Source organism: Melanerpes formicivorus, unplaced genomic scaffold (assembly GCF_026170545.1).
Source record: "Melanerpes formicivorus ecotype bairdi unplaced genomic scaffold, bMelFor1.0.p_v2 SCAF_66, whole genome shotgun sequence".
NCBI classification, from domain to species: domain Eukaryota; kingdom Metazoa; phylum Chordata; class Aves; order Piciformes; family Picidae; genus Melanerpes; species Melanerpes formicivorus.
The window spans coordinates 2,400,243-2,420,864 of NW_027142418.1; the positions used below are offsets into that span (position 1 = coordinate 2,400,243).

Sequence of the window (20,622 nt, forward strand, 5' to 3'; positions counted from 1 at the left end):
TGTCCTGTCACTGGGGACCACTGAGAAGAGTCTGGCCCCATCTTCCTGACACCCACCCCTTAGACATTTGTAAGCATTGATAAGACCTCCCTCAGCCTCTTCCAGGCTAAACAGCTGCAGCTCTCTCAGCCTTTCCTCAGATGAGAGATGTTCCTGCCTCTACATGAGAGATGTTCCAGATCTTAGGGGCTCACTGCTGGACTCTTCAGTAGTTCTTTGTCCTTCTTGAGCTGGGGTGCCCAGAATTGGAGCCAGCACTGCAGAAGTACACAGGAAGGAGGGGACAGAGCTTTCTCTTACTAGGTAAAGTTCTTGAAATGAATTTATCAACTGAGTAGTGGGAAATAACTAAAACCCATGAACTTTTTCTAGTTAGCAGCATCATCTCCTTCACCTCTCCTCATTGTGTGCTGCTTTACCCAGAGATGCAGCCCTGCACTGGGTGATGCAGCTTTGCCATCTAGGCAGATGGGTTAGACAAGCAGCTTTGGGCAGGCAGGTTGGTGTTAATCTTGGGTGCAGACAGGCAGAGCACAGCATGCACCATGGGTAAATAGGGTGGCTGTGGCATGGCTGGGATCACCCTCATCTCACTGCCCTGCTGAAGGAGCCAGCAGATCCTGCTTGCATGCACAGATGGCACTCCAGCTGACGTGCTCCAGTGGCAAAGCCTTTGCAGAGCACGTGGCTCAGGGAATCCAGAGCCGTGCACACAGGAAAGGGGAGCAAAGGCCTGGGTCCATCGAGGTGTGGCATTTAAAACAGGTTTATAGTTGAGAGAGAAAAGTAACATGGTGGTGAATGGTGCCACATCCAGCTGGTGGCCAGGCACCAGTGGCGCCCCCCAGGGATCAGTGCTGGGCCCTGTGCTCTTTGACATCTTCATTGATGATCTGGATGAGGGGGTTGAGTCAGTCATCAGCAAGTTTGCAGATGACACCAAGCTGGGAGCAGATGTTGGTCAGTTAGAGGGTAGAAAGGATCTGCAGAGGGACCTCGACCGACTGGACAGATGGGCAGAGTCCAACAGGATGGCATTCAACAAGTCCAAGTGCCAGGGGCTGCACTTTGGCCACAACCCCATGCAGAGCTACAGGCTGGGGTCGGAGTGGCTGAGAGCAGCCAGGCAGAGAGGGACCTGGGGGTGCTGATTGACAGCTGGCTGCACATGAGCCAGCAGTGTGCCCAGGTGGCCAAGAAGGCCAATGGCATCCTGGCCTGCATCAGGAAGAGTGTGGCCAGCAGGAGCAGGGAGGTCATTGTGCCCTGTACTCTGCATTGGTTAGGCCACACCTTGAGTCCTGTGTCCAGTTCTGGGCCCCTCAGTTTAGGAAGGACATTGAGATGCTGGAAGGTGTCCAGAGAAGGGCAACAAGGCTGGGGAGGGGTCTGGAGCACAGCCCTGGGAGGAGAGGCTGAGGGAGCTGGGGTTGCTTAGCCTGGAGAAGAGGAGGCTCAGGGGTGACCTCATTGCCCTCTACAACTCCCTGAAAGGTGGTTAGGAAGGGGTAGCCAGGAAGGGGTTGGTCTCTTCTCTCTAGCAACCAGCACCAGAACAAGAGGACACAGTCTCAAGCTGTGCCAGGAGAAGTTTAGGCTGGAGGTGAGGAGAAAGTTCTTCACTGAGAGAGTTGTTAGCCATTGGGATGTGCTGCCCAGGGAGGTGGTGGAGTCCCCATCCCTGGAGGTGTTCAAGAGGGGATTGGATGTGGCACTTGGTGCCATGGTTTAGTCATGAGGTCTGTGGTGAGAGGTTGGACTCGATGATCCTCGAGGTCTCTTCCAACCTTAGTGATACTGTGATACTGTGAACATTGATCTGATTTTCCCCCCAGTAGTTCTACATATCCATTGAGATGTGTTAAAAATACCACACCTGAGTTGCCTTTTTCTCTCAGCCTTTCTCCTTCCCTGCTGTTCCTCAACACAGTGCTTGAGGTTTCTTCTTTTTTTTAATCAGTATTACAAGTTGAGGTTCAGGCAGGAAGAAACTTGCAGTGTCCATTTCTGATGAAATACTGATTGAGGCAGTGCTGGCTTTCAAAGAAAAAAACAAGTGATTTAAATGTTCAAAGAAACAAAAGTTTCCTTCCAGGGCCCTCTTTTAAGGTTTTGTGCATGCAAAGCCCTATTAATAGCACTACTGCTTTTAAACATCTCATTTCCATTCCCACTCTTTAGCTGCTCCATTCTTGGCTTCTTTGTAAAGCCCTGGCAAGTACCCTGTCTCTTTTTCTGCCCAGGCAGATTATAAAAGTCTGTTTTCTGCTGGAACTTGAGTGTGATAAAGCTGAAAAGGAAAGAATCATTCAAGTGGTTTTTGCCCTCTCCTACAATGCAATCCCATCACCCAACATATTGCCCCTCTCACCAGTAATATGCCACTGCATATGGCAGGCAAATGAACCAAATCCCAGAACCCCTGCGTGGTATGGGTTGGAAGAAACCTCTGGAGATCATCCAGTCCAAGCCCCCCCTGCTAAAGCAGGGCACCCACAGCAGCTTGCCCAGGAGCACAGTTTTCAGGGAGAGGTTGGAATCTCTGCAGAGAAGGAGACTCCACAACCTCTCTGGGCAGCCTGCTCCAGGGCTCCAGCACCCTCACACCAAAGAAGTTTCTCCTCCTGTTCAGATGGAACCTCCTGGGTTCCAGTTTGTGTCCATTGGCCCTTGTCCTGTCACTGGACACTACTGAGAAAGTCTCAGGCTCATCCTCTTGCCCCCCACCCTTTAGCTCTTGCTGAGCATTGCTCAGATCCCCTCTGGGGCTGCTCTTCTCCAGGCTCAACAGCCCCAGGGCTCTCAGCCTTTCCTCCTCACAGACAAGCTCCAGGCTCTTCAGTATCTTTGCAGCCCCCACTGGACTCTCTCCAGTAGTTCCCTGTCTTTCTTGATCTGGGGAGCCTAGGACTGGACCCACAACTCCAGATGGAACCTCACTTGGGCAGAGGAGAAGGTGAGGAGAACCTCCCTTGACCTGCTAGCTTCACTCTGGCTTGATCTGCTAAATCCACCCTTGAAGTTCATCCACTAGTTGTTTTTAGACACTGGAATTTTCAGTGATTCTACTGGGCAGGTTTAGCAGGTGGCAGATGCCTCAACTTGGAGACATCTTACTCTTTTTTACCAAGTTATTTCTGCCTCCTGGTGAAGCTGAGTCAAGTTTCATTGCCCTCCTTGCAGAGTACATTTGTACTTAATTTCTCATTCATATTGGGAGGCCATTCATAGACTCACAGAATTGTTTAGGTTGGAAAAGCCCTCCAAGATCATCAAGTCCAAACACTGACCCAACACCCCCTTGATCACTAAACCATATCCCCAAGTGCTATGTCCATGTGTTTCTTGAACAGCTCCAGGGATGGTGACTCCACCACCTCCCTGGGCAGCCCTGTACCAGTGCCTGACCAGTTGTGTGCAGAGTTGCTAGAAAGATGTCTGCCTAGCCTCCTAGTCACTGGAGGACTTACTCTTGTGGCAAACCTGGAGCAGAACCCAGCACCAGAACAAGAGGACACAGTCTCAAGCTGTGCCAGGGGAAGTTTAAGCTGGAGGTGAGGAGAAAGTTCTTCCCAGAGAGAGTTGTTAGCTGTTGGGATGTGCTGCCCAGGGAGGTGGTGGAGTCCCCATCCCTGGAGGGGTTCAAGAGGGGATTGGATGTGGCACTTGAAGCCTTGGTTTAGTAGTCATGAGGTGTTGGGTGACAGGTTGGACTTGATGGTCTTTGAGGTCTTTTCCAACCTTGTTGGCTCTATGATTCTATGTCAGTTTTGTTTGTTGGCATCTTAAATAAGTGGATAGATAAAAACTGCCCCTGTAACCCTGCAGTGGCTGGCTGATGGTGTGAGCCTGTCTGAAAGCTAAGGTCCTCTCTTCAGCACTCAGTCTGGGAGCACTGACCTGGGCAGGATGATCCTCAGCTCTTCATTCCTGCTCCATGATGCTCTGTGGGCACTTCCTCCACCGTACAGAGTACATCATGTCAGGAGTGTGGTGAGGCACTGGAACAGCTTGCCCAGAGATGCTGTGGAAGCCTGAAAGTGTTCAAAGCCAGGTTAGATGTGGCCCTGAGCAACCTGGGCACGTGGGAAGTGTCCCTGCCCATGGCAGGGGGTTGAAACTAGATGGTCTTTGTGGTCTCTTCCAAGCCAAACCATTCTGTGATGCATTAAGCTTCCCAAAGGTCATATTTGTTGAAATGTCAGAAAATGAGAAGTAGAAGCCAAGCTGCTCTCTTCCTTTCCATGGAGTAACTCATCTGAGGCTTCAGCTGGGGGGACAGGCATCGAGTGCAGCTGCTCTCTAACCTTGCAAGGCCGGTGCTAAACCATGGCCCTCAGCACCACATCTCTGTATCCCCTAGATATATCTCCAAGAAGGACACTGAGGGGCTGGGTCCAGAGATGAGCAACAAAGCTGGGGAAGGATCTGCAGAATGAGCTGATGAGGAGCAGCTGAGGGAGCTGGGGTTGTTTAGAGAAGAGGAGGCTAAAGGGAGACCTCATTGCTCCCTGAAAGGAGGTTGGAGCCAGGGGGGGCTTGGTCTCTTCTCCCTTGTCTCAGGTGATAGAAGGAGAGGAAATGCTCTGAAATTTTTCCAGAGGAGGTTTAGGTTGCAGACTGGGGAAAATTTTCCTAAAGGGTTGTGAAGTATCTTGTGAGATTGCAGGGAGAGCTTTTCCTCAGCATCACCAGCTCCTCTGCATCAAGCTTCCTGGATCCATCATTGCCACTTTTTATTGTGTTGGACTCCCTCAGCAAATACCAAATCCCAGCTGCAGCCCTCATGCTTTATCAAACTGGCAGAAGAGGACAGGTGGAATTAGGCTCTGTGGAATATCTGCAGGGCAGGAGACCCCCTGAGTAAGCCTTACACTCTCCATCAGGCCCTGAGCAGCTACCTAGTGACTGCCAAAGGAGGGGAAGGAGATAACAGCATAGACCTCAGAAGGAGGTCCAATGAAACAGCAGAGCTGGCATGAGCCAGATCCAGCATCAGCAATTTGCTGTGTCCCTACTTCCACAGAGAATCTGCAGAGCACAGAGACTCAGCTCACACTTGAGAGCCCAAATGTTGCCTTCAGTTTGAAGTCAGAGCCACCTCAAGGTGAGCCAGCAGTGTGCCCAGGTGCCCAAGAAGGCCACCAGCACCCTGGCCTGGCTCAGCAATGGTGTGGGCAGCAGGAGCAGGGCAGTGATTGTGTCCCTGCAGTCAAGCACTGGTGAGGTCTCACCTTGAGTCCTGGGTTCAGTTTTGGGCCCCTCACTCCAAGAAGGTCATTTAGGGTCTGGAGCAGTTCCAGAGAAGGGCAAGCAAGCTGGGGAAGGGTCTGGAGAACAGGGCTGGTGAGGAGCAGCTGAGGGAACTGGAGGTGTTTAGTCTGGAGGAGGCTGAGGGGAGACCTCATTGCTTTCTATATTGCAGCCTCTGAAAGGAGGCTGCAGTGAGGTGGGGCTTGGTCTCTTCTCTCTAGTATCAGGTGATAGAACAAGAGGAAGTGGCCTGAAATTGTGCCAGGGGAGGTTTAAGCTGGTGATTAGGAACAATTTCTTTGCTGCAAGAGTGGTCAGGGATTGGCAGAGGCTGCCCAGGGGGGTGGTGGAGTCAGTGTCCCTGGCAGTGTTTAAGAAACGTGTGGCCATGGCACTTTGGGCTGTGGTTCCATGGCCATGGTGGTTCTGGGTTGATGCTTGCAGTCAATGATGTTGGAGATTGCTTCCACCCCTCTTTCAGGGAGAACCTTTTTAGGGAAGAAGTTCCTTCTAATGTCCGAGCTGAACCTCCCCTGGGGCAACATGAGGCCATTTCCTCTCTTAAGTAAGGGCCAAGGGTGCTACTTCCTGACCTCTTACATTTGCCATATTTGTATGGAAATGGAGTACAAATAAGGTTGTCTTTAGGAACCTCCTGATGTCCACAAGTGTGAGCAGAGCAGAGCAATGCTTTTGGTATCTCCAGAGAGAATGTGAAGCTGTGTTATGGCCCTGATTGCTTTCCTTCAGGGGGATGTGTTTGTTTGTAATGGGTGGTTCCACAGTTTCAATGTCACCAGCAGAAGCTGGGTCAATTCATCATTTTTAAGTTGAAAGCCAGCTGTATGGTGGAGGGAAAGGGATTAGCTTCCTGTCAGCTTCCTCCCTGGAAAAAGTCATGTGTGCACACTGAAAATATCTCCAGGCTGGGTGAAGTGTGTTTGAAAATACCTTTGGGGTAGAGTCATGTTTTGATGGGCACAAAGAGAGGGCTGCCTTTCAGTGTTGGATGTTTATGGAAAGCATTTTGAGACATCTAAGGGGCTTTGTTCTCCTTCACTTTCAAAAGTACACACTGCCCAAGCTGGGAGAGGTCTGCCAGCGGTGCCCTTGATCTCCCCTGGCAGTGTGGGCTGGTGCAGAGCAATCTTTCTGACCTCACCCTGTGCTTTGAACTGGAGAAGGGGCTGTGTGCTGTGTGCTTGCAGCCAGGCTCACAGCAGGGCGTTCTGGAGAGACAGGGAGAGGGCTTGGTTCTGTTAACAGAGTCATAGAATGGTAGGGGTTGGGGATCAGCCAGTCCAACCCCCCCTGCTAAAGCAGGGCACCCACAGCAGCTTGCCCAGGAGCACAATGGCCAGGAGGGTTGGAATCTCTCCAGAGGAGACTCCACAACCTCTCTGGGCAGCCTGCTCCAGGGCTCCAGCACCCTCACACCAGAGAAGCTTTTTCCTCACGTTGAGATGGAACCTCCTGGGTTCCAGTTTGTGCCCATTTTTCCTTGTCCTGTCCCTGGGCACCACTGACAAGAGGCTGGCAACTTCTTCTTGGCATGTGGTCATGTACATGTGAATGGAAGGCAACTAAGAAATACAGGGGGTGTTGGAAGGGTGAGGTTTGACTCCTGTAGAGTTTGGATGTACCTGTTCCTAAAACAAAAGGGAAGGGCAGCACTGCCAGTGCTTATCTCCCTGTGGCTGTGGAGTGTTTATTGTCTTTTGAGTGCTTAAATAGGAACATGTGGGGTTTCTGTCAGTGCTGTGTGGACACAGGATGAGGCAAGACAGTAAATATTGATGGTAAACAGATGAAAAAGCTGAAAGAGCTCCTACCCTACTACAATGTGAGAACGTGATGTGAACCCAAGACAAATTACTGCTAGTCAGCAGCAGCTCAGGATAAACCTTGGCTAGCACTCAGTTTCAAATTGTTTCCTATTCTCTGCAACTCTTGTAATAGAAAGTTGGGGCTTTTTCTTTTCACCTGGCTCACAACAACCCCATGCGGAGCTACAGACTTGGGGATGTGTGGTTAGGAAGCTGCAGCTTGGAGAGGGACCTGGGGGTGTTGGTTGGCAGTCACTGAATATGAGCCAGCAGTACCCAGGTGGCCAAGAAGGCCAATGGCATCCTGGCTTGGGTCAGAAGCAGGGTGGGCAGCAGGGACAGGAGGTGACCATCCCCCTGTGCTCAGCACTGGGGAGGCCACACCTCGAGTGCTGTGCTCAGCTCTGGGCCCTCACTGCAGGAAGGACATTGAGGGGCTGGAGCCTGTCCAGAGCAGGGCAGCCAGGCTGGAGAAGGGCCTGGAGCCCCTGGGCTAGAGGAGGGGTGAGGGAGCTGGGGGTGTTCAGGCTGGAGAAGAGAAGGCTGAGGGAAGACCTCCTTGCTCTCTGCAGCTCCCTGAAGGGAGGTTGGAGTGAGGAGGGGACAGCCTCTGCTCCTTGGTGTCAAGGGACAGGAGCAGAGGCAATGGCTCCAAGCTGCCCCAGGGGAGGTTCAGGCTGCATGTTAGGAAATATTTCTTCACTGGAAGTGCTCTCAAACACTGGAATGTTCTGCCCAGGGCAGTGCTGGAGTCACCATCCCTGGGGGTACTTCAGCAGCATGTGTGACCTGGTCTTAGGGACACTGTTCAGGACTGACCCTAAACCGGGTCGAAGCTTGGAGGTCTCTTCCAACTGGGTATTTTCTGTGATTCTGTGATTTACTCCTTACCAGTAGCAGCACTCACAGGAAGGCTGTTTCACACAGGGAAAACACAGGAGGAGCTGCCTGGGAAATAAAATTCCCAGATAGCTCCTCCTGTGTTTTCCCTACCTGCAAATCTCCTGCTTTCATTAGCCAGCAACACCCTCCCTTAGGATGCTTTTCTGCAAAGCATGCCAAAAGCAGCCCAGGGGAGCCATCTTTCACCAGCAGAGGAGTAAATCAGATTTCCCCTGCAGGTTCTTTTCCCCCACCCTCAGTTGTTAGGAACAAAGTAGCTCACAAGATCCATTTTATCCCAAGTCTCCAGTGAGTATGGTGAAAGCAAAGCCCTTTATCACACCCTGTAGTCTACCAGTAAGTATTGCTTGTCTTTGCCAAAGCAAGGAAGGATACAATAAGCATCCTCCAGTTTGAAGGAGAACAACTTGGAGATGAGCACTCTGCTAAGAAATGGGCTGGAGAACCTCCCCTGTGGGGACTATTGGGGCTCTTCAGCCTGGAGAAGAGGAGGCTCCAGGGATACCTCAGAGCAGCCTTCCAGTACCTGAAGGGGCTACAGGAGAGCTGGGGAGGGACTTTTGACAAGGGGTGGGAGTGCCAGGATGAGGGACAATGGCTGTGAGCTGGGAGAGGGGAGACTGAGACTGGAGATGAGGAAGACATTCTCTCCAGTGGGGGTGGGGAGACTCTGGCACAGGTTGCCCAGGGAGGCTGTGGCTGCCTCCTCCCTGGAGGTGTTCAAGGCAGAGCTGTATGAAGCCTTGAGCAAGCTGGGCTGGTGGGAGGTGTCCCTGCCCATGGCAGGGGGGTGGAACTGGATGGTCTTTAAGGTCCCAACCCAAGCAGTGTGGGATTCTAGGAATCAGGTTTTGATTTGTTTTCTACAGCAGCTGCTGAGTGACCTACTCAGGATGTTTCGAGTAGTTCCTGTAGAAAGTTAAATAATGCTTGAAACCTCCAGTCTCCTGCTCAGCTCATGCTCTGAAGATGACCTCTGCTTAGCTTACAGTGCAAATGGTGGTGGTGGCTGTCATGGAAGCCACATCAGCCTGTGGCAGCAGCAGCAGGGGCTGGGTGTCTGTGTACAATGATACTGTTTGCTGCTGAGGCTACGCTCACCTGAGGCCTTTCCTGTCTTTCCTTTCTGCCTAGTGTTGAAGGTGAAGCTCCAAGCAGTGAAACTGGCACCTCCTTGGACAGCCCATCTGCTTACCATCAAGGACCTATAACACACAGCTCAGCTCTGAGCCCAGACCACTACGAGCATTCTGCCTACGGGCTGTACTCCGTCTCCCCCGGGCAGCAGAGGTCCCGGCGGCCCAAGCTGCAGCACTCCACATCCATACTGCGCAAACAAGCGGAGGAGGAAGCTATTAAAAGGTCAAGATCACTCTCTGAGAGCTATGAACTCTCTTCAGACCTCCAAGATAAGCAGGTATTTGAGCTTTTTCACCTCATTGATGACAGTGGCAGCAGGTCTGTAAGCTGGGCAAAAGGCTTCTCTGGCAGCACTTTGGTGGTGATGCTGAAAATACCTTCTGGGTTGTTTTTTTTTTGCCCCTGGGACTGGCTTCTCTCAGCTTTTCCACTCCTTTTTTTTCTGTGTTGTGTCATCCCTGGATCCCTTCCCATAGAAAGATGTAAAAGGTGTTGGACTGGATGAGCTTTGGAGGTCCCTTCTGGCCTGGACCATTCTATGATCCTCTCTGATCAGTGGGGTTTGGTTGGGTTTTATGCTGCTGTTTAGAGATCTTTCTTGCCACAGAATGTGTTGTTGCCTGTGAATACCTGTGGTGTGTTGCATAGTCACTCCAGCCTGTACATGAACATGGCCAAAGTGGAAGCCTGCAGAATTCCTCTCTGCAAGACAAGCAGTGAGCTTCTCCAGAGTTTGGACCAGACATAGCTGCTTTCTGACATATATGTGGGATGAGTCTGCTGGTGGTTCTGCCTTTTCAGGTTGGAGAATGCTGCAGTGTTGTTCGAGGGAGACCTGGAAGAGCAGAGCTTGAGTCATAGAATTGTTTCAGGTGGTAAAGACCTCTGAGTCAAATCATCAATCTAAGACTACCATGGCCATCCAACCATTTCCTCAAGTGCCATGGCCACATATTTCTTGAACACCTCCAGGGCAGCCTGTTCCAATCCCTGACCACTCTTGCAGCAAAGAAATTGTTCTTCATCTCCAACCTAAACCTCCCCTGGCACAATTTCAGGCTGTTTTCTCTCATTCTATCACCTAATACTAGAGAGAGGAGACCAAGCCCCACCTCACTCCAACCTCCTTTCAGGGAGCTGTAGGGAGCAATGAGGTCTCCCCTCAGCCTCCTCCAGATTAAACACCCCCAGTTCCCTCAGCTGCTCCTCACCAGCCCTGTCTCCAGACCCTTCCCCAGCTTGCTTGCCCTTCTCTGGAACTGCTCCAGACCCTAAGTGACCTTCTTGGAGTGAGGGGCCCAAAACTGAACCCAGGACTCAAGGTGAGACCTCACCAGTGCTTGACTGCAGGGACACAATCACTGCCCTGCTCCTGCTGCCCACACCATTGCTGAGCCAGGCCAGGGTGCTGGTGGCCTTCTTGGGCACCTGGGCACACTGCTGGCTCACCTTGAGGTGGCTCTGACTTCAAACTGAAGGCAACATTTGGGCTCTCAAGTGTGAGCTGAGTCTCTGTGCTCTGCAGATTCTCTGTGGAAGTAGGGACACAGCAAATTGCTGATGCTGGATCTGGCTCATGCCAGCTCTGCTGTTTCATTGGACCTCCTTCTGAGGTCTATGCTGTGACCTCCTTTCCCTCCTTTGGCAGTCACTAGGTAGCTGCTCAGGGCCTGATGGAGAGTGTAAGGCTTACTCAGGGGGTCTCCTGCCCTGCAGATACTCCACAGAGCCTAATTCCACCTGTCCTCTTCTGCCAGTTTGATAAAGCATGAGGGCTGCAGCTGGGATTTGGCATTTGGTGAGGGAGTCCAACACAATAAAAAGTGGCAATGATGGATCCAGGAAGCTTGATGCAGAGGAGCTGGTGATGCTCAGGAAAAGCTCTCCCTGCAATCTCACAAGATACTTCACAACCCTTTAGGAAAATGTGCAAAGCTTTGCCTAGAGGCAGTGTGCTTTAAACAGGCATTTAGAAGGTGCATCAAATGCAGATTAAAGTTCATTAGAATCACAGAACACATTGGTTGGAAGAGACCTCCAAGATCATCCACTCCTACCTTGAACCCAGCACTGGTCCCCACCAAGGATGAGATGTCCACAGCTTCTCTGGGCAGCCTGCTCCAGTGTCTGACCACCTCCACAGGGAAGGATTTCTTCCTAATGTCCAATCTGCCCTGCTCTAGTTTAAAACCATTGCTCCTTGTCCCATCACCAGGGGCCCTTATAAACCATCCCTCTACAATCCCATGCCCTTATAAAAAGACTCCTCTCCCAGTAAGATCTGGGAGAATCACAGAGTTTAAGATCTGGAAGGGATCATGAAAGCTCCTCCAGTCCAACCCCCCTGCCAGAGCAGGATCACCTACACCAGATTACACAGGAATGCATCCAAGTGAGCTTTGAATATCTCCAGAGAGGGAGGCTCCACAACCCCCCCAGGCAGCTCAGTTCTGCTTTGATACCAGGCCTGGGTGAAACAATGACAATCATAGAATGGCTTAGGTTGGAAGGGACCTTGGAGATCATCTACTCCACGCCCCCTGCCGTGGGCAGGGATGCCTGAAAAGTAGACTTGGTCGCCCAAGGCCTCATCTAAGCTGGCCTTGAACACCCCCAGGGAGGGGGCATCCACAACCTCTCTGGGCAGCCTGGTCCAGAGTCTCACCACACTCATACTGAAGAACTTAGTCCTAAAATCAAGTCCAACCCTGCTCTCCCTCAGCTTAAAACCCTCCCCCCCTTGTTTGGTTGCTAGACACCCTCATGAGTCTCCTTCTTTGGAGTTATTCAAGACCCACCTGGATGAGTTCCTGTGTGATCTACTCTAGGTGACCCTGCTCTGGCAGGGGTTTGGATTACACGATTTCTCAAGCTCCCTTCCAGCCCTTAACATGTGATTCTGTGAAAAGCCCCTCTGCAGCCTTCCTGCAGGCTCCCTTCAGGTGCTGGCAGGCCGCAGGGTTATCCTCTCAAGGTCTGTTTGGTTGTCTCAGCACAGCTGTTAGTGTGGAGCTTTCAGCTTTTCCTTTCAGCACGAGAATACAGAATACAGAATTAGCCAGGTTGCAAAAGACCTTCCAGATCATCAAGTCCAACCTATCACCCAACACCATCTAATCAACTAGCTGGAAATGTCTGGCTGGAAAGCAGCCCTGAGGAGAGAGACTTGGGGGTGCTGGTGGAGGAGAAGCTCAACAGGAGCTCTCAGTGTGCACTTGCAGCCCAGAAAGCCAATCAGATCCTGGGCTGCAGCGAGCAAAGTGTGGCCAGCAGGGCAAGGGAGGTGATTCTCCCCCTCTACTCAGCTCTGCTGAGACCCCACCTGGAGTACTGCCTCCAGTTCTGGAGCCCCTATTACAAGAGGGATGTGGAGGTGCTGGAAGGTGTCCAGAGAAGGGCCACAAGGATGAGCAGAGGGCTGGAGCTGCTCTGCTATGAGGACAGACTGAAGGAGTTGGGGCTGTTCAGTCTGGAGAAGAGAAGGCTCCGAGGTGACCTTATTGTGGCCTTCCAGTATCTGAAGGGGGCTACAGGAAGGTTGGGGAGGGACTGCTCAGGATCTCAGGTAGTGATAGGACTAGGGGGAATGGAATGAAGCTGGAGGTGGGGAGATTCAGGCTGGATGTGAGGAGGAAGTTCTTCCCCATGAGAGTGGTGAAGCCCTGGAATGGGTTGTCCAGGGAGGTGGTTGAGGCCCTGTCCCTGGAGGTGTTTAAGCCCAGGGTGGATGATGCCTCTGGCCAGCCTGATCTAGTGTGGGGTGTCCCTGGCACAGATTGAGACTGTGTCCTCTTGTTCTGGTGCTGGTTGCCTGGGAGAAGAGACCAACTCCCACCTGGCTACAACCTCCCTTCAGGGAGTTGGAGGTGGCAAGAAGGTCTCCCCTGAGCCTCCTCTTCTCCAGGCTAAGCACCCCCAGCTCCCTCAGCCTCTCCTCACAGGGCTGTGCTCCAGACCCCTCCCCAGCTTTGTTGCCCTTCTCTGGACACCTTCCAGCAAGTCAACATCTTTCCTAACCTGAGGAGCCCAGAACTGGACACAGGACTCCAGGTGTGGCCTAAGCAGTGCTGAGCACAGGGCAGAATGACTTCCCTGCTCCTGCTGGCCACACTGTTCTTGATGCAGGCCAGGAGCAGTGTGTGAGGGCGAGAGCCATTGTCGGGGGGTGGGTGCTGTGCTTGGGCTCTCTGCCCGGCTGCAGTCACAGCGGCACTGTTGCTGCCTCCCGCAGGTGGAGATGCTAGAACGGAAGTACGGCGGCCGCCTGATCACGCGCCATGCTGCCCGCACCATCCAGACGGCCTTCCGCCAGTACCAGATGAACAAGAACTTCGAGCGGCTGCGCAGCTCCATGTCCGAGAACCGCATGTCCCGCCGCATCGTGCTCTCCAATATGAGAATGCAGTTTTCCTTCGAAGGGCCGGAGAAAGTCCACAGCTCCTACTTCGAAGGCAAGCAAGTGTCCGTCACCAACGACGGCTCCAAGCTGGGCCCCATGGTCGCGCCGGAGTGCGCCGACCTGGAGGAGGCGGCTCCCATGAAGTCTCCGGCGGCCTCCGCCGACTTCGCCGACGCCATCACAGAGCTGGAGGATGCCTTCTCCAGGCAGGTGAAGTCCCTGGCGGAGTCGATCGACGACGCCCTCAACTGCCGCAGCCTGCACTCCGAGGAGGCGCAGACCCCGGACCAGGTGCGGAGCCGCGAGCTGGAGAGGGAGGGCTGCGCGCAGCCCAAGCCGGCCCTGCACGGCGTGGATCACAGGAAGCTTGACGAGATGACGGCCTCCTACAGCGACGTCACCTTGTACATCGACGAGGAAGAGCTGTCCCCGCCCCTCCCGCTCTCCCAGTCGGTAGACAGACCGTCCAGCACGGAGTCTGACCTGAGGCTGCGCTCCATGAACTCTTCTCAGGAGTACTGGTCCATGACCCACAAAGACGATAAGCTGGACACCGACACGAGCTGCAGGAGCACGCCGTCGCTGGAGTGTCAGGACCAGAGGATGAGGATGGATCACCTACCGTTGCTAACCATAGAGCCGCCCAGCGACAGCTCGGTGGACTTGAGCGACCGCTCGGAGAGGGGGTCGCTAAAGAGACAGAACGCCTACGACCGGGGGATCACCAGCCAGCAAGGCAGCCCTAAGCACATCCCGCACAGTATTCCTGCCAAGATGATATCCCGAGAGGAGCAGGAGGCGAGGCACAGGCCGAGGCCCATCGAGAGTCACTTGGCTATCAATGGCACAGCAAACAGGCAGAGCAAGTCGGAGTCTGACTATTCCGACGGAGACAACGACAGCATCAACAGCACTTCCAACTCCAACGACACAATAAACTGCAGCTCGGAATCCTCCTCCAGAGACAGCCTCAGGGAGCAAACCTTGAGCAAGCAAACCTACCACAAAGAGACTCGCAACAGCTGGGACTCCCCTGCCTTCAGCAACGATGTGATCAGGAAGCGCCATTACAGGATCGGCCTCAACCTCTTCAACAAGTAAGTGCAGCCTTTCCCCTCCTTTGCTCTCTGTGCCCCTGAGCCAGGAGTGCTGTTCTGTCAGGTAAGGACAACTAGTGCCTGATCTCCCTGAGCCAGGAGTGCTGCTCTTCTGTCAGGTAAGGACAACTAGTGCCTGATCTCCCTGAGCCAGGAGTGCTGCTCTTCTGTCAGGTAAGGACTGCTAGTGTCTGATGCTGACTGGTGGCTGGAAAGCCATGCTGCTTGTGCTGGCTGCTCACCTTAGAGTGTTGACAGGTTGACATCTTCAGAGTTAAACAGCTTCAGGGGAAAAGAGGAAAATGTAATTATGTGTACACAGAGTCATGGGAGCATTTGGGTTGGAAGAGAGACTTCAAATCGTTGAGTCTGAGCATTCTCTAACTGTACCAAGTCTGGGGCTAACCCACAGCCTTCAGCACCATATCATAGTATCATAGTATCAGTCAGGGTTGGAAGGGACCACAAGGATCAGCTAGTTCCAACCCCCCTGCCATGGGCAGGGACACCCCACACTAGATCAGCCTGGCCAGAGCCTCATCCAGCCTGGGCTTAAACACCTCCAGGGACAGGGCCCCAACCACCTCCCTGGACAACCCATTCCAGGGCCTCACCAGTCTCATGGGGAAGAACTTCCTCCTCACATCCAGCCTGAATCTCCCCACCTCCAGCTTCATTCCATTCCCCCTAGTCCTATCACTCCCTGAGATCCTGAGCAGTCCCTCCCCAGCCTTCCTGTAGCCCCCTTCAGATACTGGAAGGCCACAATGAGGTCTCCTGGGAGCCTTCTCTTCTCCAGACTGAACAGCCCCAACTCCTTCAGTCTGTCCTCATAGGAGAGGTGCTCCAGCCCTCTGATCATCCTTGTGGCCCTTCTCTGGACACCTTCCAGCACCTCCACATCCCTCTTGTAATAGGGGCTCCAGAACTGGAGGCAGTACTCCAGGTGGGGTCTCAGCAGAGCTGAGTAGAGGGGGAGAATCGCCTCCCTTGCCCTGCTGGCCACACTTCTCCTGATGCAGCCCAGGATCTGATTGGCTTTCGGGGCTGCAAGTGCACACTGGGAGCTCCTGTTGAGCTTTTTGTCCACCAGCACCCCCAAGTCTCTCTCCTCAGGGCTGCTTTCCAGCCAGTCCCTGCCCAGCCTGGATTTGTGCCTGGGATTGCCTTGACCCAGATGCAGCCTATATCTACATGGCTTTGAAACATCACCAGGATGGTGACTCCACCACTGCCCTGAGGAGGCTGTTCCAGTGGTTGAGACTCCTTTCAGGGAAGAAGTTCCTTCTAATATCCAACTCAGACCTCCCCTGGTGCAGCTTGAACCCATTTCCTCTCACCCTGTCACTTGTTACTAGGGAGAAAGGACCAACCCTCACTTCTCTCCAACCTCCTTTCAAGGAGTTGTAGAGAGCAATGAGTTCTCCCCTCAGCCTCCCCTTCTCCAGACTGAATAACCCCATTTCCTTCAGCTGCTCCTCACCATCTCTGTTCTCCAGACCTTTCACCAGCTTTGGTGTCCTTCTCTGGACCTGCTCTAGCCCCTCAATGTCCTTCTTGGAGTGAGGTAGTAAAGTGTGTAGATGGTGGTAACCCATCAGAAGATGCACTTCCTTTCTTGTTGAGAAGTATGGTGGTGCAGTCCTGATCCATTTTTCCTCTTAGAACAAATGCAGCTTTATTCCTGCCCTGATCATGGAGGCAATGTGGAAGCTGTCCTCTAGGAATTAGAACTAGCAAGCAGTGTGAGATGAGTTTCCTGTTCACCATGGGGCAGAGCCTGGAACTGGCTCAGCAGATTGCAGCAAAACTTTGATCCTAAAACCTGAAGTGCTGAATATTTTCTCGCTGCAGAAATGTTTGTTCTGTATGATAGAATGTGTATTTCTCCCTGTGGGTGAAGGCTTTGCCATGTATGGAGCTATTTGGCTTTCTCTAACACAACTTTCTCAGGTTTCTTTGTTTTCTGGAAGTACTTTCTGCTTTGGCCATTTGCCTGTGGCTGCAGCAAATCAGGAATGTGATGACAGAGGGTAACAGAGAACAGGACACGACTCTCAGCTCTTCTTCGCAGGTCTGAGGCTGCAGAGTTCTCAGCAGGACTGTCACACTCTGAAGCTAAGAGCAGCAAGGTGGTTGGTGTTACAGTTCCTAGGTTTTAGCCTGGAGAAGAGGAGGCTCAGGGGTGACCTCATTGCCCTCTACAACTACCTGAAAGGTGGTTGTAGCCAGGAAGGGGTTGGTCTCTTCTCCCAGGCAACCAGCACCAGAACAAGGGGACACAGTCTCAAGCTGCACCAGGGGAGGTTTAGACTCGAGGTGAGGAGGAAGTTCTTCACCGAGCGAGTTGTTTGTCGTTGGGCTGTGCTGCCCAGGGAGGTGGTGGAGTCACCATCCCTGGAGGTGTTCAAGAGGGGATTGGATGTGGCACTTGGTGCCATGGTCTAGTCATGAGGTCTGTGGTTACAGGTTGGACTCAATGATCCTCAAGGTCTCTTCCAACCTTAGTGATACTGTGATCACTGCTCAGTTACTCCCAGTGTGCCAGTTTCCCTGCCCTAGGATGGCTATCCTTTCCTTAAGCCCCTTCTGGCACTGGTGTTACAAAGCTCCTCAGAACACTGCCATGAAAGATGCTAAGTGCCAGAATTGATGTTTTTTCCTCCCTGTTTTTATTGATAATGCTGTTGGCTGCTCACAGTATTTGTAGGTTTGGAGGTTTCCTACAGGATATCTTCATGAAAGTTTTGTAGCTTCTGCCAGCTAACAGGTCACTGGATCAGAGAATTGTTTGGGTTGGAAGAGACCTTTGAGATCCTTGAGTGCAGTCATTAACCCAGCACTGCCAGGTCACCACTAAACCATGACCCTCAGCACCACAGCTACATGGCTTTGAAACCCCTCCAGGGATGTGGACTCCAGCACTGCCCTGAGCAGCCTGTTCCAGGGCTTGACAACCCTTTCAGGGAAGAAATTGTTCTTCATGTCCTACCTAAGCCTTCCCTGGTGCAGCTTGAGACCATTTCTACTTGTCCCAGCACTTACTACATGGGAGAAGAGACCAACCCTCATCTAACCTTCTTTCAGGGATTTGTGGAGAACCAAGTCTAGCCTCAGCCTCCTCTTCTCCAGGCTAAACAACCTCAGTTCCCTCAGCTGCTCCTCACCAGCCCTGTTGTCCAAACCCTTCACCAGCTTCACTGTTCTCTGGACAAACTGCATCCCCTCAATGTCCTTCTTGGAGTGAGGGCCCCGAAACTGAACCTAGTGCTGAAGGTGTGGCCTCACCAGTGTCCAGTGCAGGGGCACAATCCCTGCCCTGCTCCTGCTGCCCACACCATCACTGCTCCAGGCCAAGATGCTGGTGGCCTTCTTGGCCAGCTGGGCACACACTGGCTTGTGTTCAGCTGCTGTCAACCAGCACTCCCAGGTGCCAGGATGCATTTTCTGACATGCAACTTCCCAGCCACTCTGCCCCAAGTCTGGGTTATTCATGGGATTGTTCTGAGGCAGGTGCAGAACCCAGCACGTCGGTGGTGCTGCCATTTAGTTCTTAGTTCCCTGTCTTCTCCAGCCTGAAGGAGCTGACTCTGCTTTTCTGCCTGCAGTGCTGTGGTTTGCTGTGGTTGAATGAGTAGGTCAGTGGATCAGCTCTAAATGGTAGGTTGTCACATTGGGGATAATTAAAGCTGTTTTGATGCCCCCCAGGAGGCTGCACATTACAGTTCTAAGTCTGGATTGGCCAGATCTGGCTGTGCATGCTTCCAAGGCTGCAGGTTTGATCTTTGTAGAGAGCTAACAGGACTGCATTGCACATCATAGCATAGCATAGCATAGCATAGCATAGCATTGCATAGAATTAACCAGGTTGGAAAAGACCTTCCAGATCATCAAGTCCAACCTCTCACCCAACACCATCTGATCAACTAAACCATGGCACCAAGTGCCTCATCCAGTTCCCTCTTAAACATCTCCAGTGATGGTGACTCCACCACCTCCCTGGGCAGCACATCCCAATGACCAATTTCTCTTGGGAAGAACTTCTTCCTCACCTCCAGCCTAAACCTCCCCTGGCACAGCTTGAGACTGTGTCCTCTTGTTCTGGTGCTGCTTGCCTGGGAGAAGAGACCAACCCCCACCTGGCTACAACCTCCCTTCAGGGAGTTGGAGAGAGCAAGAAGGTCTCTCCTGAGCCTCCTCTTCTCCAGGCTAAGCAACCCCAGCTCCCTCAGCCTCTCCTCACAGGGCTGTGCTCCAGACCCCTCCCCAGCTTTGTTGCCCTTCTCTGGACACCTTCCAGCATCTCAACATCTTTCCTAAACTGAGGAGCACAAGAACTGGACACAGGACTCAAGGTGTGGCCTAAGCAGTGCTGAGCACAGGGCACAATGACCTCCCTGCTCCTGCTGGCCACACTCTTCCTGATGCAGGCCAGGATGCCCTTGGCCTTCTTGGCCACCTGGGCACACTGCAGGCTCATGTTCAGCCTACCATCAACCAGTAACCCCCCAGGTCCCTCTCTGCCTGGCTGCTCTCTGCCACTCTGACCCCAGCCTGTAGCTCTGCCTGGGGTTGCTGTGGCCAATGTGTAGAACCTGGCACTTGGATGTGTTCAATCTCCTGCCCTTGGACTCTGCCCATCTGTCCAGCCTGGCCAGGTCCCTCTGCAGAGCTCTCTTAGCCTCTCACAGACCAACTCCTGCCCCCAGCTTGGTGTCATCTGCACATTTACTGATGATAGACTTAGTGCCCTCCTCCAGATCATCAATAAAGATATTGAACAGGATGGGGCCCAGCACTGATCCCTGGGGCACACCACTAGTGCCTGGCTGCCAGCTGGATGTGGCACCATTCACCACCACTCTTTGGGCTCAGCCTCCAGCCAGTTCCTAACCCAGCTCAGAGTTGCTGCTGTCCAAGCCAGGGGCTGACAGCTTGGCCATGAGTTTGCTGTGGGGGACAGTGTCAAAGGCCTTGCTGAGGTCCAGGCAGACCACATCCACAGCCTGCCCCACATCCACCAGGCAGTCACCTGGGCATAGAAGGAGATCAGACTGGTGAGGCAGGACCTGCCCTTCCTAAATCCATGCTGGCTGGGCCTGAGCCCTTGGCCATCCTGTAAGTGCTGTGTGACTTCACTCAAGGTGACCTCTTCCATCATCTTGCCTGGCACTGAGGTCAGGCTGACAGGCCTGGAATTCCCTGGTTCCTCCTTCTGGCCCTTCTTGTGGATGGGCATCAAACCAGCTGGAAGTCATTCAGAGGGACTGTGCAGCTTTTACTGCTGCTGAAGTAGACTGGGTGGGAAGGTAAATATGTGTGCTTGCTGTGAAAGATTGCAAACATGGAGGTGCTTGGAGCTGGGGGGAAGGTGCTGGCTGGCTTTTGAGAGACTGGGTGTTCACTCAGGGGTTTGCAAAGTGAATTAAGCCTGAAGCAGTCAATGATCAATGAACGTCAGGCTTGATAATGCAGTCTTTGCAATCAGTTGCAGAGGGCTGTGAGGAAAAAGGTGAGTGGCAGAAGTGCTGCAGCAGCACACAGCAAGAAATAGGAGCACTGGAAGTTGTCACTCTTCTAGTGGTGTGCTGAAAATGAGAAGAAGAGGAGAGAAGAACAGGGTCTGTTACTTGAAACACATCTAATTGATCCTGCTGCATGGGCTTGAATGGCTTTGTATGCCCTGGCTGGTTGTAAGATGCCTTCTGCCTAACCTCAGCAGTGAGTTCTAGAGGAGAGCCCTGCACAGAACCCCAGGCAGCACCTCTCTCTGTGAGCTTCTGCTCCGTGTGATTGTCTCCATCCCCCACCACATTTTCTCTCCAGTAATGATGCAGAACTGAAGGTTCTCATTTCCTTCTGCCACACCACTCTGATTCTGTTGATAACTTGGGTTGTCCCCAGTTATCCCACATTTGGTTGTGGCTCTGTGAGTTCCCAGGTTGTGACATTTTCACTAATAGCTTTAATTCCCCTCTGTGCAGCCTCAGGCTCTTGGACCATT

At 52.7% G+C, this 20,622-nt stretch overlaps 1 protein-coding gene across 7 annotated transcripts in view; it reads left to right on the top strand.

Annotated features, from left to right (window-relative positions):
* Positions 1-20,622, top strand: part of IQSEC1 (IQ motif and Sec7 domain ArfGEF 1) — a 511,294-nt gene that overhangs the window by 435,268 nt on the left and 55,404 nt on the right. For all 7 annotated transcript variants that reach the window (XM_068162621.1, XM_068162627.1, XM_068162622.1 and 4 more), the window contains 2 exons: positions 9,117-9,399; positions 13,354-14,618. In XM_068162621.1, the coding sequence (XP_068018722.1) occupies positions 9,117-9,399; positions 13,354-14,618 (1,548 nt within the window). The remainder of the gene's footprint in view (positions 1-9,116; positions 9,400-13,353; positions 14,619-20,622) is intronic.